This window comes from Micromys minutus (assembly GCF_963924665.1).
Source record: "Micromys minutus genome assembly, chromosome: 6".
Lineage (NCBI taxonomy): Eukaryota > Metazoa > Chordata > Mammalia > Rodentia > Muridae > Micromys > Micromys minutus.
In genome coordinates, this window is record NC_137975.1 from 50,002,297 (window position 1) to 50,028,905 (window position 26,609).

At 41.4% G+C, this 26,609-nt stretch overlaps 1 protein-coding gene across 1 annotated transcript; it reads left to right on the forward strand.

The window, feature by feature from the left end:
- Window positions 1-2,002: 2,002 nt before the first annotated feature.
- On the forward strand, window positions 2,003-26,510 carry NMT2 (N-myristoyltransferase 2). Its single transcript, XM_080917880.1, has 13 exons — window positions 2,003-2,023; window positions 2,447-2,489; window positions 4,046-4,095; window positions 6,630-6,774; window positions 9,477-9,595; window positions 9,680-9,771; window positions 9,886-10,002; window positions 11,340-11,510; window positions 12,619-12,727; window positions 20,173-20,343; window positions 22,314-22,481; window positions 22,796-22,933; window positions 23,784-26,510. The coding sequence occupies exons 2-13, from the start codon at window positions 2,486-2,488 to the stop codon at window positions 23,802-23,804; spliced, it is 1,305 nt and encodes a 434-aa protein (XP_080774006.1). The 5' UTR covers window positions 2,003-2,023; window positions 2,447-2,485; the 3' UTR covers window positions 23,805-26,510.
- The last annotated feature ends 99 nt before the right edge of the window (window positions 26,511-26,609 follow it).

Genomic DNA, 26,609 nt, shown 5'->3' on the forward strand with positions numbered 1-26,609 from the left:
TATGAAAATGAAAATATATGATAGTAAAGCCACTTTGTAAGCAAATAACCAGAAGACCTATTGTCTTTGAGAAGCATTATTAATAGGCCTTGAGTATACATTAATGAGATCTGAGTCTTGGTGGAAGACTGGTGTATATATGCTAATTAGATGTAAATCGGGACAGAAAATAACCAGGGACAGAATGATATACAACAGTGTAGCAGAACCAGTTGTTTCCATTACTTTTCCTACATAAGCAAAAATGTAATGCTAATCTCTGATGTTAAATTTTAATTTACCTTCTAGGAAATTTGTGGTAGAGTAAGCCTCAGGAAGTGAAAATTTTTAATCTTGTATCTCTCTTTTGTATTCTTTTTTTTCCAGAATACAGCAGTGGAAAGGGTTCCAGACAAACATATCTTATTCAATAAATTTTTTAATGCTTAGAAGTTTTTTTTAAGAAAAAAAATTGTTATCTTCTATGTGTGTACATGTGTGTATGTGTGTGTGAGCACATACAGCTATACATTAATATGCCTGTGGCCAGGACAGTTTGAGGGAATCGGTTCTGTCTTCTACCCTATGTGCCCCAGGGTTTGAACTCAGTCTGTCAGGCTTAGTGGCAAGTACTTTACCTACAAAGACAACAAACCTTAGAGGATTTTATTGGTCGAGGTAAAAAATTGTAATCAAAAGAAACTTCCTCCTGTGGGAAAATAGTTTTTGTTTCTATTGCTTCAGGATAAGTATTTTGATGGGCAAGTAGAGTGCTTTTTTGGTATGTGCAAAGCCAAATGAAGGAGAAAGATGAATAGTGTCATCTCAAAGAGGTATCTATAATAGATTTTTTTTTTCTTGTCTCAAGTTTATTTGTAAAACCAGCATAGGACACTGGTCATCTACAAATGGTGTGTAGGTGGGTATGTCACAGCAGTCTGTCTGTCTTCACTTTGGCAGGAGCCTTTTCTATGGAGCCAGAGTCTGGGCCTTAGCTGAAGCTTTGGCCTCTGCCTTGGTTTGAACCTTGGGCTTTGGTTGGCAGAGCCTATGACCCTTGGCCATGTAGCTTCAAATCCTCTTCCCAAGTTTAGAGTGAGTGATTTGCAGCTGGGGCCCTTTGGCATCTTGGGCTTGATGACCTCAGGCTTCACAAGGGCTTTGATGGCCTCTGCGAGTGCATTCACTGCCTTTGCATTGTTGGCCTGTATCTTCTTCAGGCCTTCCTTGTTGTGCTTCTTGGCAAAATGCATGTTCCTCAGGAACTTGGGGTCAACCCCCTTAAGAGATTTGTATCCTTTTTACTGGGGTTACCTGCCTGTGCCATTTGCAGGACTGGTTGTGTGTGGTGTGGTTCTTGGACTTGGCCATGTCTGCACGGTAACCCGTGGCTCCCTAGATATTTTTAATACATGTAAGTTTTTTAAAAATATATATTTTAATGCCTATGAGTGGCATGTATTATGTATGTACCATATGCATGCCTGATGCCCTTACTTGCCAGAAGAGGACACTGGATCCTTTGGAACTGGGGTTACAGGCAGTCTGCTTCTCTGCAGGAGCAACCAGTTGTGCTTAACCTCTGAACCTCTCTTTAGCCCTAGGTATATCTCTTAGGGGCTATGTAAAAAGTACCCACCTTTAGAGTAAGAGTAATTCTTAATGTTATTTGGCTTCAGTTATGAATGTGACTTATATCTACAGTTTTTTATGTTTAGAAGACACCTGAGGACCTGCCATGGGACAGAGCAAGAACCAGTTCTGACACTGTCATATCCACACATCCTAATGTAGTTTTTCTTCACTGTGCAGATCACATGTTTTTCTAAGTAATGGTTTTTATGCAACTCAGTTTGATATAACGATGTCCCCCCCCCTTTTTTTTTTCCTTCCTTGAATTTCCTACAGAAGCCCTGGAGGGGATTTGGGAGCTAAAAAGAAAAAGAAGAAACAGAAGAGAAAAAAGGAGAAGCCAAATTCTGGGGGTACCAAGTCTGACTCTGCATCTGACTCCCAGGAGATTAAGATTCAGCAGTCTTCTAAAGTGAGATCCTGTTTCCTTGCCACAGCTGGTTTTTCCAATGCAGAAGAGATGGGTCTGGGTGGGTGGATGTGTAGCTAGTGTTTTCTTTGGCTGTGTGTTGAATGGCAGGAGTAACTGGAGGGTGTTTACAGCTTCCCTGAAGCTCACTGTGGCCCCCACATAGCCAAGATGTGCATACTGTGTGTGTGTGTGTGTGTGTGTGTTTGTGTGTGTGTGTGTGTGTGTGTGTGTCCCCTCATTTCTCATTCTCTTTGTAGTAAGTAGTATGTAGATCATTGTCATAAGTCTCTGGGAGCCTGGTAGGAAGTGTGTTCTTTTTTGTTTTGTTTTTGTTTTGAAGTTACACTTAATCTGTGATTACTTTTGGTTCAGAAGATATTCACATTTTAATTTTTCTGGGTGTCTGTCTAATTACCTGCATAGCACAACGCCGTCTGGCAGCAGATTTCAGCAGGAGCAGCCATGGGTAAGTCTTCCGTTGACTTTGAATCAGCCTGGTCTGCAGTGGCTATCCCTCATGCCATTGCCAAGGGTGGGGAACACCTCCTCATGTTCTTCTCCCTTAGGATACCCTATTTTAGACCAAACTACTTGTCCTTCTGGTCCCATGTTGGCAGATAGCCTGCGGAACAGTGGGCTAGTTGTGCTGTACATGGGTCTGGTGATACGGTTGGCAGTCACCCCTGTTTGTGGAGATCCCTCCTTCCTATCACACAGGACCACACAGGCCTGGTGGTGCAGGAAACCAGAGCCAAAGGAGCTGAATTAGAAACATAACAAAAAAAGATAATTTTGATGGTTATAGCTTCAAGAACATCTTTCTGGTCAGGGTAGCCCTGGGACCTGGCACTTGGCCCTGGCTCTATTACTCACAGTGAACTGCATCTCTTTGAGCGCTGATTTCCTTATCCTGGAAAGCCCGTCTCCTTCCCTCAGTCTGTAAGGCTGTCATGAAGCTAAAATAATACTGTTCTTAATGAAAGTTGCTTTGTTTCTAAAGTACAGTGCACTCTACAGAAGGCAGCACCTACAAATTTTGTGGATTTCAGGTTTTTTTAACATGAAGTTATATTATGTCATATAAATCAGTCTGTGGGTAGTTTTTCTGTTGGTACCTGCTTTATATGAAAGAACCAGAGTCTCTGAGAAGGATAATAATTACTTTCCTCAGTTTAGCCCCCAGTGACTGTGAGGGAGGGAACAAAGTTGAGCCTTCCTCCCTTGCTTCCCTCTTGCTCTCACATGATCAGTGTTCCACTAGATATAACTTACAAGGTAAATTGGGAAATCACCATCAGCTTGCAAATATTTTTCTCATTTCTTGGTGTTGCTTCAGCAAATAAACACATCACTTACCTGCAGATGTGGGTGGCTCTTTGCTTCTGCCATGCCATCGGCTTTACCCATCCCTTACCCTCGGGGATTCTGAGCACTTTCCTTTCCACTCTAGACTGATGAGAAACTGCAGCCAGCCCAGTGGGAGGGACTTCTGTTAGGATATACGGTAGAGCGGGGGTTGTTTGTTGTTTGGTTTTTATTTGGTTAATTAGAAGCTATCCAACAGTGTTTTAATATGGGCTTTTGTCCATTGTATTTTTTTTAACTGGGGCACCTTCCCCTCATAAATTTATGGCAGCTGTAGATAATGTCGTACTATTACAGTGGACTACATTTAGAGGATAATCTGGTCTATACCCAAGGATTAAAATTCAAGTTATATTTGTCTGGATTCTTAACAGATTGGTATAAGTGGTGCTGGGGATTGAACCCAGGGCCTTATGCATGCCAGGCAAGAACTTTACTGCCTCACCCATAACACCAACCTTTTCTTACAGACTTTTTAGTGGTAGAAGACCGGACAGATTTTCCCAAGGTGTAGAAAGTAATGGGCACAGGATGTAGTTGGTATTTAGTATTCTTTAGGAAGCAGCTATAACAAGAAGGAATTCCTGCCGCTTCGGTAAGAATATGGCAGTGGGCAGTTAACTGGGGGCTAATGTACATTCTTGCCTTTCTCCCCAGGTGGTGATACTATGGAAGGTGAATGGATAGATTTAAGAATGTATCATAAGGTGAGCGTGGTGGCGCCCGCCTATAATCCCAGCACCCAGGAGGCCTAGGCAGGATGATTGTGAGTTCGAGGCCAGCCCGAGCTACACAGGGAGACCTTGTCCCAAAAACATACATAAATAAACAAATACATAAATACATAATCCTGATGCTGGGACTCTGGCCCAGTGGTTGAGAATTTGCCAAGCATGATGTGAAAGGTTTGCATTTAATCCCCAGCACCTCAGAAATAATCACAAAGGTAGAAAGAAAAAGATGAACTGAATTTCCTTAATTTGACATTGTACGTTTGAAAATTGTACTTCCTTGTACCTCTTTTCAGAAAGCATTTAAATAGTGAGCATCAGGATATACATGTGTCACAGATGGCTACCTGTAGCACAGTATGGTAGGTGACACTGAGTAGGTAAAACTATAAACTACTTTAGGGTCTTACTAGAACTGGGATATCATTGGCTCCTTCAGTACCAAGATACAGCCACATGATTACTGCAAAGAAATTTGCTTTTATGTGTCTTGCAAGATTAATCTCAACTATCAGAAAAGAAAAAAATTATTGTAACAAACTAGTCTCTATAACCAGATGTATTTTTTTAAGCCTGAATTTTACTTTGCATTTTCACGCCAGAGTTCAATGTATCTTTAAACATTGTTAGCTGGACGGTGCTGGAAAGCTTGGCTCCTGTTGTAGGTCTCATAGTAGACTGTACTAGAAGTTCAAGAGGTTATTAATTTATCAGTTACTTAAAGTATTGGAGAATGAAACAGACCCAAGACTTTAAAAAAAAATTTTTTTTTTAAATTAAGCACTTCACATGAGGTTCTGGATATGAAATCAACAGGCCAAAAGAACAACCAGAATTAACATAATTTACATACATGAACAAAAGATAGCTCGATACAAACTATTTTGTTACAAGTGAATTACATGACAGTTAAGTATTTGTGCTCAGTGAAATGAGCAATGTGATTGAAAAAAGTGCAGAGCCAGAAGCTGTGGGTCACACCTGTTACAGTTCAGTTCCTAGAGCCCAGTGCAGGAGGATCTGGGCAAAGGAGTGAAACTGTGTCTCAGCTTAGTTTCTCGGAAGGCTGAGAACATAGCTCAGGGAGAGCATTGCTTTTCTAACATGCATGTGGCTCCAGACTTAATTTCTAGTACCACCCCAAAAGTGAGAGAAGGGAAAGAGAGAATGCAGTGTTTAGAACAGGAAGTATTATCTTTGATTTGCATGTGTCATTAAGATATGGCTCTGTGGGGTTTGTCTTGATTAGTACGTAAGATAAACAGCTTCTAAACTCCAGAACTATGTTGGTGGCTTCTGAGTGGTCACAGTATGCTGGTGGCCTGCTGCAGTTAGACTTCGTGGCTTTGTCTACTTGAGAATTTCAGTGTCAAGAACCTAGAGAAACCTAGTAAATAAAGATAACCACAGGATATTCATGTCTTGCACTTCAAACGGAGCTTTCCAGGTTATAACTCACCTAGAGCATAGATTTTAAACTCAAAATTGAGCAGAAGGCCAAAGTTGCTGCTTATAAACTATTCTGGTACACAGCAAAACATAAGGGCTCTGAAATTTCTTCCAACCACTTCTAAATCCAATGGAAGGAATTATTTGAGCCGTATCAAAATCCTTAAACTCACTTATTTTATTGGAAAAACAAAAGCCACTGATTTCTATATCCAGTCTCATGTCCAGTGTCTCATTTTGGATGTAGACTCAGTTTCTGTGTATTATTTATTACATTTGAAAAAAATCAATAGATGGGAAATCTATAAGTAAAAAACAATACTCGCTTTGAGAAGGGACTTTTTGCAATTTAAAAATATTGCCCACTTTATTGATAAGAATCTGTTTTAAAATTGAGACTAGATTTCCACCCTTGCTGGGAGAACAAGCGGTGGGTGCCAGGGATCAGGATCTGCAGAGAAGCTTCTCTTCTGCCTTCTGTCTCAGGGCTCCTCCAGTGTGAGAAAGGCTGGGTGTGGTCCAGGAGGGAGCAGCAGCAGGACTTAGTGGTTTCTTCTTAACCATTTCCTTCCCAGCATAGCCCTAAGGTTCTCTTTCTTTCTCCTCCCTTCCTTCCCTTCTAATCATCTCTTGTCTGTCTAGTTTCTGTTCTAGAACTTGTTTCCTCTGCCCCTCCATTGCTGCCGCAGCGCATTAACGCTAACAGCACAACCGAGGCTCCTGGCTGCCTGGCTGCTGTGTGACAGTAATGCATGCCCTGCATGCCACTGTTTGCCTTCTTTCCCAAAGGAGCAGTGGGACCAGCACAGATGGGCGGGATCCTGAAGCAGAGGGTGCTCCTGTGTACTTAGCGTTCCTAAACCAGCAGAGCCCCCGTGACACTGCAGCCCACTGGTACCCTGCAGCAGAGCGGTTGTTTTATCTCAGTATACTCACAGATAGCCTTTAGCAGGCTTGCAGGAGGTGGGGCAGTGTTTGAGGCCAATACACACAGTTGCCCTGTGCTCAAAGGCGGTGGAAGCTTCCTTATGTCATGTGTCTCTTTGTTTCTGTTCTTCTAGAATCCCACCATCCCTATTCAGAAGCTACAGGACATCCAGAGAGCAATGGAGCTGCTGTCTGCATGCCAAGGCCCAGCCAGGAACATTGATGAGGCCACAAAACGCAGATACCAGTTCTGGGACACACAGCCAGTGCCCAAATTGAGTAAGCTCATATGCGTGCTTCCAAAGTCAGGGTGAAGAGGCTTCAGTTTTGTGTCAGTCAAAATTAACACAAAGGCTAGGATCTGTCTTCCTAAAGTATACATAGTAGGTAGGGAAATTGAAAACAATGGTCTTCAATACCATTGATTGTAGCCTAATTGCTGTTTCTGTTACATTATCCAATTTCCCATATTTGGAATGTATTAAATATAGTTTCCTATTAAACATTCCTGTGTGTATGTGCCCAATATAATATATAACATTGTATAGTTAAAAAATATGCTATTCATGATATATAATATATAGCATACATATACTGCACAAAAGAGAAATGTTTTTTTTCTCCTCATTCTTTGCTTCTGAGCTTCATGAAGTTGGGTTTTTGTTTTCTATATATTACATTTTTAAGATTTTTGTATTTTCAATGAATGCAAATGGCTGTTTTGTTTGCATGAATATATGTGAGTCATGTATGCTTGGTGTCCACGGAGGCCAGAAAAAGTCAATGGATCCCCTGAAACTGTAGTTAAAATTAATTTTGAGGCAGCTAGAGAGATAGCTCAAGCTGATAAGAGCCCTGACTGTTTTCCAGAGGCCCTGAGTTCAGTTCCCAGCAACACATGGTAGCTCACAACCATCTGTAATGTGATTCAATGCCTTCATGTGGCATGTAGGCATACTTGCAGATACATTTTTTTTTTTTTTTAAGTTCTGAAGTGCCTTGTAGATGCTAAGAACCAAACTTGGGTCTTCTGCTAGAGCCGTGAGTGCTGTTAACCTCTGAGCCACTGCTCTCGCAAACCCCACCCACCTCCCACGACATAGTTGTTTTAGCACTTTCCATGCCTCAGGTATTCCAAAGGATTCAGAAAAGAACTTTCCAATAATAGCTCACTAAATGGATAATTACATACTTATCAGGATTCTGAACACACACACTCTAGCAGTGTATCAATTACATACTATATGGGAGTTAGGGTTTCTCTTTGAAAGACAAGGCTCTTGTGGGCTCTGTAATGAGTTATATAACAGGGTCTTTTTCCTAGGACCATCAAACCCCACTTAAGACTTCTCCCAGTCAACTTACTGTAGACGGAACTATTTTTCTTATATACTTAGGCGATACAAAAAAAGTGTTCAAATTAAGTGACCGTACGAATGTTCTGCTTTGACTTAGAACTTCGCCTATTTATGTTTTGGCTATTTGGGTTCCCACCAGCATAGAGAGAGTCATTTGCCACCTAAAACTCTAAAGCAGCTCAGTAATATACAGATAGTCCACTCTGTCATTGTAACTCACGGAGTAATGTTTTTCTGAGCATTGAAGTACCAGTTGCATGTTTGCAATCCTTTTCCCACACACACCTACCCCAGGAGCTAGGAAAGAGTAAGACTATGCAGGGGAGGAAGGAAGAATGGAGGGTTAGGAGCATACCTCAGTGTAAAACACTGGCTTAGAGCGTGTGAAGCCCTGGATTCATCCCTTGCACCAGCGGGGAAAATATACTTGTCTTTCAACTTCTAGAAATGTGTCTGCTAATGAAGAAAGATTCTTTAAAGTAAGTTTACAAAGTCTTTAGTGATTACATTACATACTAGCTGAAGGATCTATATTGAAGATTTTGATGACCTAGGTTTAGCTGAATGTGGTTCACCAAGATAAAATGCTTTCTGCCCTCCAGAGGAGAAGACACCTCACCTCAGGCCTCTCTAGTTCCATCTGTCTCTAGTCCAAACACACTCAGCTCTTCTAAGTTGCCTGCACGGGCTCATCTGGCAATGAGGAATGTAGAGGTATGAGGAAGTACTAAGGCAGGTTAGAACCACAGAAAAACGTCTGTATTTTATCCCACTTACAAGAGATTTAGTGTTGAGAATGAATTGCAGAAGGGAAATTGAGGGCTGGGTCAATAGCCTAGTTTATAGAGTGCTAGCCTACTACACACAAAGCCTTGGGTCTGCTTCTCAGCCTCGTCAGTCATGTGGTACGCGTCCGTACTCCTAGCACTCAAAGTAGGGACAAGAGGGTCATAAGTTGAAGATCATTGTGGGCTACATAACAAGTTCAAGGCCAGCCTGGCATGCACAGGACACAGCTCCCCCAAAAAGAAGAGTAGAGGAACTCAAAAGTTACTGAAGATGGGTTATAGCATAGACTGCTTAGCTAGCAGTAAAGGTGTGCAGAAGTAATTAGTTTAGAAATCTGGCTTAGGTCTTGGTGCTGGGAGGGGTCAGATATCAATACGGCCTCTGCACCCTCAATCTATGAAGACAAAATAAAATAGAGGAGGAAGAGAGAAACCATTTCTGAGGTTATTGTATCAAGCCTGTGTCACTAACAGTGGTGACAGTGTTAATAACCTAGGGCTGAAGCTGAGACATCATTACCACTTTTATGTCATCAGGTAACATACAGTTCCTCCTTTAACTGAAAAAAATAACATTTCAAAGGCATCTACAATTATTGTTGATTATTACTGTGTAGGATTATTAATACTGTTATTTAATTAACACCATGGTTATATAATGAAGCATATACTAATATATCTGCTAATAATATTACTATTATTAATTGGATTATTCTGAGCCCAAGTGTCCTAAATCTGAAAGTATCCATTCTGTTCACTTCTGTTGCTATTTGGGATTAACAGACTACTGAGAAATGTAATATCCTCTTTTTTTTTTCCCCCTATATTTCTCCAGATGAAGTCATAACATCTCATGGTGCAATTGAACCAGACAAAGACAATATCCGCCAGGAACCGTATTCTTTGCCACAGGGTTTTATGTGGGACACTTTAGACTTGAGTAATGCTGAAGTGGTAAGATTTAATTCAACACCTGCATTCAAACAATGTGTCTAAGGTGCAGGGCACCTTCAATAGGACACTTGCTTTGTCTTGTAGCTGAAGGAGTTGTACACGTTGCTGAACGAGAATTACGTGGAAGATGATGACAATATGTTCCGCTTTGACTATTCACCTGAGTTTCTCTTGTGGTATGCCTGGCTGGTCATGGATTGTTAAATCATTGATGGATTGTTAAGTCGGGAGGTCTTGTTTGTTCCTGTGTTCTTAGTTACTAACTGGTGTGTTTCTCTTTTCTACCTCAGGGCTCTGCGTCCCCCAGGATGGCTTCTGCAGTGGCACTGTGGAGTCCGAGTGTCTTCAAATAAAAAGTTAGTAGGCTTCATAAGTGCCATCCCAGCAAACATCCGAATTTATGACAGGTATGTGTTAAAGCCTGTGCATGTTTGCATGTCCTGCCAATTATGATTAAACCAGGATTTTAAAAATCATGCAGTTTAGAGCTAGGTGACAGAGCTTAGTAAAAATGTGCACTGTGCAAGCATGAGGACCTGAGTTTGGATCCTCTACTCGCCTATCAAAAGCCAGGTGCTGGTACACACTCAGAATCCTGGAGTTCTGGGAGCGCAGACAGGAGGATGTGGGACGCCAAAACTACCCAAGTCAGCAAGCACCGGGCTCAGCGTTCCATCCTGTCTCAAAGAGAAAATTGTGGAGAGTTGTTGAGGAAGATACTAGATACTGGCCTTTGGTGTTGCCAGCTTGTGCTATATGGTAGAATTCTGACTCAGGAACCCAAAGGACAAGAGGTGTAGCTCAGTTAGGCTTTGGGTTTCTAGCCAGAGTAAGTCAGTGAATGATAAATAGTTCAGTATGCCCACGGGTAGTAAGATTGCTCAGGAGAATTGTTCAGGTGTACTTTGTACAACAGTCGGACAAGAGGTAAGAGAACAGTACAGTTGTCTGTCCTTTCATTGTCTTACTGTACCTTACTCCACTTTTCTACACATCCTCCCTCCCTGTCTTTTTTTCTTTCACTTTCTGTCTCTCAATCTCGTACATTATGCATGTATTATGTATGTATGCATGCATGCATGTTTCATGTACATAGAATAAACAAAGCTATCAATAAGAATTTCTGGAAAAAAAGCAATGTTAGAGGAAATTATAAACTCTCCAGATGATAAGTATGTTACAGTTTTGCTTTGGATTACCAACCCTAAAAGTCAGATGTCTGGCTGTGAAAGCATGCATTTTAACTAAATAAATAAACTGAATAAATACGTGCATACCTGAAGTCAGGACTGAGCTTTGAAGCCCTGGGAGGCTTATATGGTAGCTTGGAAAAGTGTCAGCTCTGTCTGATCACGGCCCTTCTCTGGTTTTGGGGATGCCATTTTTACACTGGGTGAGCCTGGGGCCCTGGAGCAGGGGCATGTATTTAGTTGTGTTTCCCCTCCCCTCCTGAATTTATGTATGTTGCAGGAAAAATATAGGAACTTTCTGAGGCATATCTGACCCAACATTTAAAATTAGGCCATCTAAAATAGACCAAAGTTTCCCTGGCCTAGAGATGATCATTTTGGCAGTGGATATAGAAAATGGTGTCCAGTTTGAGTTTGTGAAGGGCCTGCACAGTGCAGTATTTTTCTTGACTATTATGTTACAGAATGCCTTTTATGGTCTTCTTCTTTGGAACCTTATGGAAATGTTGCTTGCTTTTATTAAGTGTGGCCTGATTGTCCCTTCTGTTTGCCAGTGTGAAGAGGATGGTGGAAATCAACTTCCTTTGTGTCCATAAGAAACTGAGATCAAAACGGGTAGCCCCAGTGTTAATTCGAGAGATAACTAGAAGAGTGAACCTGGAAGGCATCTTCCAGGCGGTGTACACTGCAGGGGTGGTTCTTCCTAAGCCTGTGGCCACATGCAGGTAATAGCATCACACAGACATCAGGTGCAGTGGGCCTTACTACCTACCATCTGGCTACAAACATTTTCTTTGATATAATCCACAGGAATTTGGGCTTGCTGGGCATAGTAGGTTCTTGGTAGCTGAAAAGGAGACAAAACGTAGACAAAACTACAACTATTGAGTCCAATATTCAGTATATTATGTAGCCCTCTTGGGTATTAAAAGTAAGCTTTCCCAATAATGCTGGGTAAGTTGATGTTTCTATTTCTACTTCATTGAATGATGAGCACCCTCTATGCATAGAGAAATCTATGCACTGCAGTCTTGGACTGTGTCTCTCTGCTTTCTGTCAGCATCTAAACTCAGTTTTCTGCTGCTGTACAGCTGTCTAAACTGTTATGGGAACCTTCCAATATTGTATCAGTTTAGAAGTGCAGGTTTGCCTGTTGGCTAAGAAAGAAGGCTTGAGCTGTTTGTCTGACTTCATAACTAGCGCGGCTCTCAGGGAATATAATCAGACTGTTCTTTGACTAACCCGCTTTTAAGACATCAAAAAATTATCTCCCTCCACAATTTCTCTTGATTCCAGTAGGACTAACCTTGTAATAAATATAGTATAAAACTATAAAATTGCTATAATTTACTTAATTATTACATTAGTAAATAAGCAGAAAAATGGGCATCACAGATATATTTCAGTACAAATAATGCATTGTATTTCAAAATTCAAGTGTTTCTTCAGAATTAGTTTTCTTCAGTGGATATCTCCTATAATAGATACTGTTTTATTTTGCAAAAATATTTTTGTGATCTTAAAATTACTGGCTTACCTCACACAAAAACATGAGGCTCATTAAGAATTTGCATACCTCTTTTATTAAATAAAATGCAAAACACTAAAAATGCAATATTCTTTAAGGGAAGAGTTGAAAGCCCACAAAACTCCAATGGAGCATAACTAGCAATGCAAGTCAATTTTATGAGTCAGTTTTTTGTTTTTTAATCTTCAAACAAATTAATGCATAGGAAGGAGGCCAGCACCCATCACTGCACCTGGTACAACATAAGTCTTACGTAGATGCTTCTGGAACAGCTAAGACAAAGTGGAACCTTGGTTGTCTTCCAGGTATTGGCACCGATCCCTAAATCCCAGGAAATTGGTGGAAGTGAAATTCTCTCACCTGAGTAGAAACATGACCTTACAGAGAACGATGAAGCTCTACAGACTTCCAGATGTGAGTAAGGGGCACATTCGACTTTCTGAGCCGGCAGCCACTGAAGCTTTTGATGTAGAAGAGCAGCACTCGCCTCAGACTGAAGCTGTGCTTGTGGGGAAAGGCGCTGCTGTGTCAGGAGTAAACACTGGGACTGGAGAACTAGGAAAATGGGGGTTGCAGTCTTAAGTTCATGGGTTTAGAGTTTGTGATTAAGTGTAAGTCAAGGGAGCTTTGCTTCTCACGTAAAGAGGAAGAAAAGTCCAAGCTGCCCCTGACATCTTAATACATAGAACTCAGGGTTTGTTTTTAAAGAAAAGGTATGGGAGGTGGAAATAATGTTATATTCAGTTATTACTCCCCCCCAGTTTAGTAAAAACCAAAACAAAAAAAGTTTACTCTTTAGACAAGGTCTTGTTGTATAGCTCATAGTGACTCAGAACTGACTGTAGTCTGGCCTTAGAAACTCAAAATGTACATGCCTCAGTGTCCCAGAGGATGTGATTATAGGCATAGGCACCAGTCTTGGAGATTGTCTTATGTTTGTGTGGTGTGTGTAGTGTGTGTTCATGTTGCTATGTGAATGGGTGCCCACTGAGTAAATCGGCATGTGAAATTGGTGACTGATGTCAGCGTCCTCCTCTGTCACTTTCCATTTTATTGACTGAGTCAGGTCTTTCTCACTGAATTCAGATTTGGTTAGTTTAGCTAGCACACTACCCTAGGGTTCTCCAGCTCTGCCTTCTGAAAGCTGGGATTGTGGTTGGGCCACCAGACCCATGTGAGTACTGGGGATTCAAATCTCAGGTTTGTGCAGCCAGCACTATATTTACTGAGCCACTGCTCTTCCCCTTCATCTTTGTAAACAACTATATTCACAAAGTGAAAGATTGTCTTGGTTTTAAGTTTTTTAAGAACAATATGTTGTGTGTCTCTTGGTGATTGGCACAACTAAGCATCTTCAAACAGTATGTTTAAGCCAGTCATAGTGACACATTCCTATGTCCTAGCACTTACAAAAATAAAGAGTTCAAGGCCAGCCTGAGCTACATAAGAATATCCTGTTTTGTGACTGGAAAGATGGCTCAGCAGTTCAGAGCACTGGCCCAGTCCCAGGGAACTTGACACCCTCTTCTGTGAACTCTACATGGAGTGCATGAATATACATGCAGGCAAAACACTCATACTAATTAATTAAATTTAATAAATTTAAATGTGTATATTCTGTCTCAACAAAACACCGTGCACCTTTATTTTCACATGGGTTCTGAGGGGCAGGCACCATGTAACTCAGTCTTCTGCCTCTAACCATCTTGGTGTTGGTCAGCCAGGGACAGAATTTTATAAAAATGGACTGGGGAAAGATTCAGTAGTAGGCTCTAGTAGGCTCAGAAGGTTGTTACAAGGATTGGCTTACCTTCTGGCTGGTTTTCTGAGAACTGTTTTTGCTTGTCAGCTGTCATAGGCTGTTCTCAGTTCCTTGCCACAGGGTCTTCTCCACAGAGCAACACGAGCCTGACAGCTTATTCATCAGTCAGTAAGAACAGTCTATAGGACTGTGTCAGTGAGATGAAAACCATAGCGCTGTGCAGCCAAGTCCTAAAAGAGGCCTCCAGTTACTTACACTGTTTGGTTAGCAGCAAATAACAGGTCCCAGTGTCCCCAGTGGGAACAGGTTACACCAGGCATGATCTCTAGAAGGTGGACTGTCCAGACACTCTTAAGTTATGGATGAGACTTTCAGTTTGATGTTTTGCTTTATGTGAATTGAAATTAAAACTTCAGCCTTATCTAATTTTTTTTAACTAGGTAAGAATGCTGTTCCACATTAGTCTCTCAGGTCTCTGTATTTGGTGCAAAGCAGTCTAGCTTATTTGTAAGGGAAATACTCATTTAAATGAAGGTTGCCTTAATTTGAATAAAAAATAAGCAGTTCTATTACCTGTCCCAAGTGTATTTGCAATAGTTAAAATATAAGGTACTAAATGTACTTTGGACTAATTTGGCTTTTATGTTTTTTGTATAAAAATTAATCTCGTAGATAACAAGAGTTTGGTAAACTGGTGCTAAGCCAGTAGCCAGGCTTTTGTTCTAAAGGCAGATTTTGGCATGCTCCTTTTGTTGACAGGGTTCCTTCTGTAGCAGCAATTGTTCTTCAAAGTACTGACTTTTTTGCTGAGCAAGGCCAAGTTTATAATATGCTTTATATACATAATTCAATTTAATCTCACAGCTTCAGAAGTTAGTACTTCTTATTCTTGTCAACACATGAAAAACTAAAGCTTTGAAGGATGTTGACACATACTCCTGGCCATACAACCCAAAAGGGTATGACCTGTTCCTAGACTTCAGAGATGCTGTGTGTGCCTGCTCCTTCACACCCCTGTGGGGTACTGCAGCAAGACCCATATGATGTCTGGCTTAGATTTCCATCACTGTGAAGAGACACCACGACCAAAACAACTCTTCCAAAGGACAACATTTAATTGGTACTAGCTTACAGGCTTGAATGGTAATGGACTCATTATCATCAAGTTGGGAAGCATGGCAGCATCCAGGACACTGAGAGTTTTAAATCTTGTTCTGAAGGCAAACAGGATCTCAAAGCCCATCCCCATAGTGACACACCTACTCCAACAAGGCTGTGCCTTCTAATAGTGCCACTCCTTGGGCCAAGTATATTCAAATAAATACATTCCATTCCTTGTTCAAACACATGAGTCTATAGGAGTCATACTTGGCTATAGTATAATAAAAAATACATTTAGCCCAACCTCAGAAGTCACATAGTCTATAACAATCTTAAGAATGATAAATCCAAGTTCAAAAATCTCTTCTGAGATTCATCTAATCACTTAACTGTAGTCTTCTATAAAATCAAAGTCAAAAAGCAGATCACATACTTCCAAAATGTCACAGGAATGCTTTACCATTCCAAAATGTCCTAGTAAGGAAATACCGGACCAAAGCAAGACCAAAATCCAGCTAGGCAAACTCCAAACTCTGCATCTCCAAGTGTTAAAGTGCTCTTCAGATCTCTAATTCCCTTCAGATTTGTTGATGCCAACAACTTCTTTCTCTTGGGCTGACCCAGTCCCTGTTAGCAGCTTTCCTGAGCAGGTGTGCCATGACTGGCATCTCTTAACATCTTGGGGTCTCCAAGGCAACTTCAGTGTTACAACTTGAAATGTCTGGGATCATGTGATCTTCTGGGCTCCTCTAAAGGGCGCCTTAGTTCACTTCTCCAGCTCTGCCCTCTGTAGCACTCTAGGCTCTGTTGACTCCATTCCACTGCTGCTGCTGTTCTTAGTGGTCATGACATGGTACTGGCATCTCCAATACACTAGGGTTTTCCGTTGCAACTAGGCTTCACCAATAGCATCTCGTGGGTTACTTTCATTGTGCCAAGCCTAAACTTCTTTGCATGATCCTTTCAGTCCTGGGCCATCAATTCAGAAGGCACTTCCTAGAAGATTTCATCTCAGTGATGCTGGTCTCTTAGTCACTGCTAATTTCTTAGCTTGGGCTAGCTAGCATCAGTTATCGTAGTAATCTACTCTTAACTCTAGAGCCAGAGCTATATGGCAGAAGCTGCTGAGTTCTGGTGCTTGGTGGGGATGGAACATACCTCCCTCCCCGTTGTTCTATTACATTATAGCCAGCTTCCTGTTTTCCAACTCCCTCACAGCTAAGCTTAGCTATCCTGGAATTTGCGCTTGTCTCCTGAATGCAGGGAGTAAAGGTGTGTACTACCTTGTATGGACCTAAGCTTTTCTCTACTTGGATTTTGTTCTGTACCAGGCTGGCCTTGAACTCAGAGATCTACTTGTCTCTGTCTCCTGGCATTAAGATAATGGAAAATTGAAAGATGCCAACTTTTACGGTAAATATTTAAAAAGGCGCAAGCCTTTCCATGCACCATTTCATGTTAGCTCTGGCACCAGTGGTAATATTCATTTCAAGGCGAACCAGTGTGGCATCACACCACGATGCCCCCAAGTACTCTCTTACCTCAGCAGTCTCTCTGTCCCCACTTAGCAGACCTCTCCCAGCTACCTCTACATTCCCTACAACCGCCCCCTGGACCCAGGGCAGCTACCCTACCTCGGCTGTGGGACCCACTCTGGTCTCAGTAGCTCCTTCTCTCAGACTCTGTTCACATTCCGTGCAAGCCACCCCTGGTTCCTGTTACAGCTCACACCAACCCCCCAAAAAATGAAAAGTCTAGAAACTTATAATTTAATATTTAGATTTAATCTCAGTAAGTTTTACACTCCACAAATGTCCACACAATAAACTCAGCCAATTGATAAGATATAATCCACCCACATAGATAAGACAAACTGTCCTATAATAATCCATTCCTTATAAGATTCATATCTACCAGTGACTATGCAGAGCCACGCAAGAGGGTTCATCTTTGTCCTTCATCTTGCCTCCTTCTTTGTTTCCTAAATGCTGTTCCTACCAATCTTTTTTTCTTGTCCAATCACAGGCCTTGTGCCTGCACTCCATTAATTTCAACCACAGCCAACAGCAGTTACCCTGGCAACTCTTGTACCACTCAGCATAAAAGGAGCTTTCTAGGATAAAACATTTGTTACATGACTCTGTCTCATTTTTCTGGGCCATCATTACCATTTTTGTTTTTGTTGTTTTGCTTTTGTGTCTTAGGCACAGACTCCTGAATTTGGGGGCTAACATTTATTAGGCTAACATTGTGCTAGAGAGTAAACATTTATAATCTCGTGCACTAGACTGAGCAGTCAGGACTGCAGGCTATAATCACCCTGTCACAGAGCTGAAAACATAAGCGTGGTGGCATATGGAGCTTTGTAGGAGCCAAGCTGGCCTGACACCATGGTGGCTACTTACACGAGACTGGGGGACTTCCCCCGAGACACACATCTTCCTATGTCTCCCTACCTACCCTTCACAATGCTTGTTTACTTGAAGTTAAATGTTTCCAAGCAAAGTTGGAGGGAGGTGCCTTAAAAGAAAAGGAATTTAAATTGGATAAAGCAGGATTAATCCACCAGCATGTCTGAGGTCCATGCTGTTAAGAGATAGGACACGTGAAAGTATATGTGGCACAGTCTGTTTAGTAACACTTTGATGATCTCAGTGTTTAGAAACTCCCTTCTTAATCATATAAGTAACCATAGCTATGCCCCCAGCTCTGCTCTGGAATCCCTGCATGAGTTAGCTCATGTTATGTAGTTTGACAGATGCACTGGCTGGTTTTATGTGAGCTTGACACAAGCTGGAGTTGTCACAGAGAAAGGAGCCTCAGTTGAGGAAACACCTCCATGAGATCCAGCTGTAAGGTATGTTCTCAACTAGTGATCAAGAGGGAAGGGCCCAGCCCACTATCCCTGGGCTGGTAGACCTGGGTTCTATAAGAAAAGCAAACTGAGCAAGCCAAGGGAAGCAAACCAGTAACATCCTTCTGTAGCCTCTGCTTCAGCTCCTGCTTCCTGACCTTTGTGAGTTCCAGTCCTTGACTTCTTTTGGTGATAAACAGCAATGTGGAAGTGTAAGCTGAATAAACACTTTCCTCCCCAACTTGCTTCTTGGTCATGATGTTTGTGCAGGAATAGAATCCTTGACTAAGACAACAGATAATACTTTCCAGTGAAGCTCTTTTAAGTTTAACTTACACACTTATATAAATTTTAGATTACATGGATTGAGATTACTAGTTAAAGCTGGGAAAGTATCTTAAATCGGAAACAGAATTCACGTAGGAAATGTAATATGCTCCCATTAACTAAGAAAGTTTCTTAGCTTTATGTTGAACCCCCAGAAAGCATGACTGTTTTATTCAGTTCTGTAAAAGCATTCCATTTTTACTTCAGTTAGGTCTTCCCACGCAGTTGTAAGACAGTTGTAATTGTCTGAGCTAAAAAGCTTTATAGCTGAAAGTGATCCTGTCTTTAGTGTGGCTGCTGTTCTAGCATTCTATGCTGAGCTACGTAACCCAGCCCAAGAGAAAGTAATTTTTACATGACTTAGGTATACAGACACATTTTAGATGGCGTTGTCCAGGTGGGACTGGACTTTTTTATTTTTATTTTTTTTATTTTTTTGCAGTACTAGGATTTGATCCAGGGTCTTGTGAACACTAGGCAGGCATGTTACCACTGAACTACATTTCATTAGAAATAGATGTTTCTAATCTTTTGAGAGACACAAAAAGATAAGTAGAAGTGTGAGCTGCATATTCAGTGCCAGGAATTTTTTAGTTCTCTAACTTTAGATAATTGAATGTTATTTTAGTTGAAGTTCTGCATCTTTATAAAGATATGTACCCCATTGTTGAATAGCTTGTTGTGAATGCTCATCTCCAAACTCCTGGGCCTGTCAGGGTAAAGCACGCATTGCCGGTTTTCCTGTCATCCCTGACACTAGTCAGCAGTCAATACCATTGGTCACAGAACCTTGGAACTTTCTAGGTAACAGTTGTTCACAGCTGCCACTGAAGATAAAATTGGTCTTCCTGCTTGGACATCTGTGTAAGATCCTTCAGAATTATAATGATCTGATTTCAGGAGTTTTGTTGTTTGGCTTTTATTTATTTATTTAGTTAGTTAGTTATCTGTCTCTGTGTGCGTGCTCATGCATGGTGCATGTGTGGAGGTCAGAGGACAACTTTGTGGAGTTGGTTACAGATGCATATTACAGCATCTGGCTTTTATAAAAATGTGAGTTCTGAGGATCAAGTCCAAGTTGTCAGGCTTGCGTTGGCAAGTGCTTTTATTTGGTGAGTCTTCCTAGGCTCTCGGGATTTTTAATTTAGAAATATTTACAAGTAATTGAGAACAAAAAGGTTTATTTGCAATATTTGCTCTACGTCTGAAATTATCCAGTATTTCTCCAAGGGGAAAAAAAATACAATTTGATGACATTTCTCATATCTGTTAAATTCTTGTTATATAAATCAGCTCGTAATGTTTCATTTGGTTTGTTTTGATAAGAAGGTGAGACACATTGCTTAGTTATGTTACCTTTGTGGGAGTACGTCACACAATTGCCAGGTGCATGTGTGGAGATTAGAGGACAGCCTGAGAGTTGCTTCCTCCTTCCACTATATGGTACCGGGGTGGAACTCAGAGTTGACAGTGGGCTTTCTTACTCCCTGACCCACCAAGTCCTCATCATCTCAGTTTTTAGTAAGTTGCCCAGGCTGGCCTTGAACTCACTGTGTATCTCGGTAAGGCCTTGGCCTTGTAGTTAATTCCTATTTCTTATACTCTCAATAGCTGGGGATTCTGGAGGCCCAGCCACTAGAGCCAGCTTCAGGCTTTATGGAATCATAGTTCTAATTGACTAAAGCAAGTCTAGAGCCAAGAGTTTCTAGTTCTAACAAGTTTCCTGCAGGACTGTGGGCCACACTTTGAGCACAAAAGAATTTCATTTACTCCTCTTCTGTTTAACTTCTGGCTTTGCTTTGTTCTCCTAACAAGGTTACAAAGACTTCAGGTCTGAGACCGATGGAACCAAAAGATATCAAAGCAGTCCGAGAACTAATCAACGTCTACTTGAAGCAATTTCATCTAGCTCCAGTGATGGATGATGAGGAAGTGGCCCACTGGTTTCTCCCCAGGGAGCACATCATTGACACATTTGTAGTGGAGGTAAAGAGCTGAGCTGATAAGCTAGTCCTGAGACCAGGTTGGAGCTTCTTTGAGGAGGAGCATTAGTGTGCTCACAGCTTTCCTCCATGGCTCTGCTTCTGCTAGCCCTCCCACAGCTGCGTGAGTCCTGGGTTAGAGCCTTCTCACTAGTTAGTAAAGGGAAGATAGGCTGCGTTCCACTTGTTTCGTGTGCATTTGCACTTCTCATTATGAAAAGCTAATAATTAGTCACCCTAGACAGCTATGTTCCAGAGTTTAATATTATTTTGGCTTTTGTATAACTGGCTGGATATGAACTGCCATTAGACTCAGGTGACAGGCCACAGATTCGGCCCCTTAACTTTTTTTCAAGAGAGGGAAAGGAAAGGAGCTATTTAGTGCTCACCAGTGCTTCCTTAGATGAATTTAACATTTTTAACTTTGTTTTACAAATCTTAGAATTGGTTGTCATATGTTGTCTCACTTGAAAGCTCAGTGGTTGAACTGAGAAAGTGGAACTGACTTTGGCCAGTTAGAAGTGACTCTGGGGATTTGCTAGCATCACGTGTGCACAGACCGGTTCCTGAGCACTTCAGGATTGTTGGCTGTATGCACAGGGCAATTATGGAGAGACTGGCCCAGGGTAAGGATGACTCACAAGACATTTCTAGTGATGAGTGAGCAGGCAGTCTCCAAGTCTGTACCCCTAAAACCTCTTTGTACATAAGTCCTTAGGTGTCTGAGTGTCTCCAAAGCCTTCTAAGTTATCACTCTGAGTTACTCAGAACCCCAGAAAGCTTCCACTTTGATGGTCTGGATCAATAGCTATTTACAGTGCTCAAAATTAGTAAGGTTTTGGCATTTGTCCCCATGTTACAACAAAAGTAAATCCATTGCATGTTACCTAAAGGATATCTCGTATATAAAAACTATTTTTTCACATTTTTTAAAATCATGGGTCCTTTCCTTGGTTTTGCTTTCAATTAATTGTGACATACTGCCTTGATTGAAGTATATGAAGATACTTACTATGGAATGTTGAAAATTTGAAAATCAGTGCATAATTTAACCCTTTTTCGGATAATTGTTGGGTTTATTTTCCCTTTTGAGATGGGGTCTCAATATGAATATACCCTGAATATATTCAGGGTATATTCAGGCCTGCTGTGCTGCTCAGACTGACTTCTAGATTGTTTTTAACCTTATGTGATGGGTATTCTATCTGTATGTATGTGTGTGCATCACATGCATGTCTGTGTCCTCAGAGACCAGAAGAGGGCATCAGATCCCCTGGAACTAGATATCCCCTGGACAGTTAGCGCGTCCATGTGGGTGAGGAATCTAACCTGGGTCATCTCTTCTGCCCGAACTTTCTTAGAGTTGGAATTACTCATGTACACCACCATATACAATTCTTTTCAGATAATCATGAATACTGTTAGCTAAAATTTTAGCGGTTTTCTGTTGAACCAAAGCTCATTATTGGCAAACAGGTCTTGTCTGTTTTTTTTCCTAAAGTAACTACTCTCATTCACGTCTAAGATACTAAGACTGGGTGGCCGTGTTTTTTGAAACAGTGTTCTACTCACCACTAAGTAGGTAGCTCGGCACAGGGCCCTGTCCTGACAGCAGCACATGTATATGCTTCAATGTGGGTGGGAAAGGCAGCCTCTGGTCCTCAGCCTGGGTGGCTACAAATTGAATTCTGTCACTGTCCTTTAGCAAGGCACACTGGCTGCTCAGTCAGCCTGGAGAAACTTCTTATTTAGGACCAGATTTGGAAGAGCTTGCGATCTTCCTAGCACTTCAGCTAAACCTCCAACTGTCCACTTCTTAGTCTCAACCCAGCATAAAGGGCTCAAACTGGGTTACAGAGAGGGTAGTCTCAGTTGCTTGGACAGAAAATTGGGTGTACGTCAGAGGACAGCATCAGTGGATCAAATGCTTATTCAAGGAAACACGCAATACTGTTGCTTCCCTCTGTCCTCCAGAGCCCCAGTGGGAAGCTGACCGACTTCCTGAGCTTCTACACACTCCCCTCCACGGTTATGCACCATCCCGCTCACAAGAGCCTCAAGGCTGCCTATTCCTTCTACAACATTCACACAGAGACCCCCCTGCTGGACCTCATGAATGATGCGCTCATTATAGCCAAGTTGGTGAGTGTTGTATCACTTTTTGTACTACTTGGGTTTTCTTAAGCAAACCAATTTACAGAAAGGTTTCCTGCAAGAGCTAGCTCTTAACCATGGGGCCATCTCCTCAGCTGTCTCTCTAATCCAGTCTTCTAAGATGTTCTTAGTCTGTGGCTTTATACTGTAGGTATTTAGCCCTATTACAGTGCCTATTTAAATTACTGTAGAGGAATTGAATGTTATTCAGGAATATATATATATATATATATACACAGATATTAATTACAGAGCACACATGAGCCCTTTTTATAATACTTTTAAACTTTTTATATTGGCAGAAAGGATTTGATGTGTTCAATGCACTAGATTTGATGGAAAATAAGACTTTCTTGGAAAAACTCAAGTTTGGTATAGGAGATGGCAACTTACAGTATTATTTGTACAACTGGAGGTGTCCAGGGACAGACTCTGAAAAGGTGAGTGAGTATGATACCGACTTCCTTCAGGATAAAGGGACTGTATCTATTTCTATTGTTTTTAGTTTCTCTGTGTGTGAGAGCGATGTGGAGGTCAAAGGGAGAGAGAAGAGAGTTAACTCAGACAATCACAGACACCCCCTTAGCATGAAGGGGACTTTTTATTTCTTTTCAACCTCTTTTTTTTCTCGTCATTTATTTCATGTATGTGTGTTCACTGTTGTTGTCTTCAGACACACCAAAGAGGACACTGGATCCCATTACAGATGGTTGTGAGCCACCATGTGGTTGCTGGGAGTTGAACTCAGGACCTCTGGAAGAGCAGTTAGTGCTCTTAACCACTAAGCCATCTTGCCAGCCCTTTATTTCTTTATTTGTATGTGTGTGTGTATGTGTGTGTGTGTGTGTGTGTGTGTGTGTGTGTGTTAGATACATACATGCTGCAACATATATGGAGATCAAACGACAGCTTGGAGGAGTCAGTCAAGTGCTCTCCTTCTCCCAGGGATCCAGGGACTGAACTCGGGTCATCAGCCTTTTGTGACAAGTGCCTTTGCATGCTTAGCCAGCTTGGAAAGTTATGGGGACTTTAGTTATTTATTTTCTGTACATTTGGTGTTTTGCCTGCATATGTGAGGGAGTTGGAGCTCCTGGAATAGAGGTTACAGACGGTTGTGAGCTGCCATGTGGGAACTGAACCTCAGTCCTCTGGAAGAGGAGCCTGTGCTCTTACCTGCTGAGTCATCTCCTAGCCCTCAAAGGAACCTTTTAAAACCCCGATATACCTCACAGTGCTGTAATTCAGTTTCCTCTTCCGTTTGGTCTTACTATCTCATTTTTCTTTCTTTAGGTTGGACTTGTTCTACAGTAGATGGATATGTTATTTCTAGAACGCTGACATTCTCATTTGTTAATATTCTATTTAGTGATGCCTGGAACTGTCATTCCAAAGAAGAATAAAAGCACAAGTTGAGTGAAACTGAAGTAGTTGCTAACAATCAGAACAGATGGCCAGTTGTACACATTTCTAGTTAGGGTGTCAGGAGCCAGTCTCCGCTGTTGACTAACATGTGGGAGGGATTAAAGATGTCCACAGAGCTCTCACGGTAAAGAGAGGATGTTGTCTGTTCACTCTAGAAGTGGGACTGTCTCTGTGAACCACAGAAGTGGCAGCGTCATGTTAGGAAAGCCTTTGCTGTTGGGAGAGTCACTGCTGCTTTTCTGTCTATTAAGTGGTGATATACTTGTAAATCAGAACAAGGATCCATGTGTATCACCTTACATGATGCTACTGGGAATGTTTATAGAATTGACATGTGGTAGATGCTTTCTTAAGGAGCAATATGAAAATGTACCAGAGACTTAGCACACTTACTATCCCATAAACATAGTAGCCAATCAGCAAATGCACAGGTCTATCCCATAAGCATAGTAGCCAAATCAGTACATATACAGGTTTGTCTTCTGCTCTTCAGCAGGCTCTAGTGGACTGTTTCAAAAGCAAAGTTTGGGGCAACTGTTCAGTGTGCTCACTAAAGAGTACACAGCCGACTGACCAGACCTTGCAGCTGCTGTGCAATCTCATTTCTCAGCAATGTCAAGGATGTATGAGGGAAAAGGTCAGATTAAATGCCCAGAGGAGTGGAGTGGTGCGGTCAGCACACAGATGGTCTGAATGTTTTTATTATGCAAAATTGCACATGTTCCTTTATGCTGACTTTAATTTATCATGAAAATTGTCATGCTAATGGAAAATGTCTTACTTGTAAATAAGTATTCATAATTTTGTTACTGAAGTTGTTTTTACCTAGAATTTGAAAACCAAGTTTCACAGTGTATTTATATGTGTATATGCTGCCACTAATCCAAGGGAAAATAAAATACTAAACAAGGCCATTGTATAGACTGGGCCTTTGAGTCAGATGCCACAAAGTAGATACTTCTTCCTGCCTTTACTACAGTGCCTCCGCTCCAGTCCAGACAACATGGCATTTCCTTCCCTACTAGAAAGGAGTCACCAAATGTGACCTGTAGGCTGTCTCACCTGTTGGCTGTTCTATGCAGCTCACAAACTGAGAATGGTCTTTTTTTTTTTTTTTTTTTTCCTTAATGGTTGGGGGAAATAGTCCAAAGAATGGCATTTTGTAGCATGCAAATCTTACAAAATCCAAACATTTTATCAGAATACAGTCACATCTTCATTATTTCCTACCTATGGTAGCCTCATGCTACAAATGGAAATCAAGTCGTTGTGACAGACTGGACTGTATTATTGCCTGCAAAGTGCAAATGTTTGCTCTATTGGCCTCTTGTAGACAAGTTCTAAATGGGCCGAAAATGGTGCCATCCCTGATAACACCACTAGATGGGGCACCTGGGCTCCACAAGTGGTGCAGAAGTGGGAACAGTACCGTTCCTAGACACATGACAGATTTCTCACTTTATACCATGCCCAGCTGTCAGCTTAACAGCCGTGAGGAAAAGAAACTACCTGTTCATTGCAGCACTGTGTAGAAAGTCGAGTAGGTGAGCAAGTCAGTCAGATTTACGGCTCTTTAGCTATTATTGTGCTCATGTCTGTGTCTTACACGGGATTCCCAGTCAGGAATTTTGTTGTGGGATTATTATTTACCTCATGAGGAAACTGTTAAACCATTCCTTTGGAGATGTGTTCATTGCACACTGCAGTTGTTACAGAACCATCACTTTATGTACACTAATACTTAACAGTGGTTGGTATTTTAGAGAATCCATAACCAGAGTCACTGCTTGGGTATGAAATAGCTGTTAAAACCAAATGTAAAAGCACCAGTCTCAACTTAAGTTACACTGCTCTATACTCTATATCCAAACTGTTCTATAAAGTTTCTTCCCTTCAAAAACAGGAAATTTGTTACCAAGCAGAACAGCCCATAAGTTCATTCAAAACTCGGGATGAAAAGTTTTAATATCCCTCTTACCTCCTAAATTACAGAGTGATTTCCAGACAGAGTGGATTTGTAAGGCACTGACAGCTCCACTCCCAGCCTGAATGACCTGTCGTTGTATTGTCTGCCCTTTTGCCCTTTTGTCATCTGAGTTACTGTAGCTGAGTTTTGCCTTAGGTTTTATTTGCTGTTTGTAGTCTTGTTTGCTTTGGTTTTTGTTTTTGGTGCTAGGGATCAAGCCAGGGATTATATGTGCTGGCTAGCACATATTCTGCCACAGAGCTATGCCCCTAATGTACTTTTGATGGATGTTATGTATTACAAGGAAACTAATGGTGTGCAGGGAGGGAAATCTTATTGAGACAACCTTACCAGGCTTTTTTCTATATCAGTCAAGCCTTTCTCCCAAGCCTGCCAGTGTCAATGCTTACCTACAAAGAATGCCAAATTACCACAAAGAAATGATACGGCGCTTCTGAAGACAGTGTACTGCTTAGCATTTAGTCTCTCCTTTGCAACTGAGGACCTTCTCCAGTTGTTTCACCCACCTTGCAAGACCATGTTGTGGCCCATTTCCCAAGTTTGGTAGAGAAATGTTAAGTGCTGTAGGAAACTGATGTTCTTGCAAGCAAACATTGTACCAGCCTTTAAAGCAGTGAATTTATATGTGCATGGACATTAGTCTTAATAAACTTTGGTTTTGTTAATCATTGTTTTGAGTGTTTTCTGTACTTCATGGTTTCAGCGTA

Bases quoted from the DNA above. Each gene is read 5' to 3' on its own strand.
- NMT2 (XM_080917880.1), top strand. The intron at 20,344-22,313 runs GTAAAGAGCTGA...TCTGTCCTCCAG, and splicing joins TTGACACATTTGTAGTGGAG to AGCCCCAGTGGGAAGCTGAC. The intron at 22,934-23,783 runs GTGAGTGAGTAT...TTCTTTCTTTAG, and splicing joins CAGGGACAGACTCTGAAAAG to GTTGGACTTGTTCTACAGTA.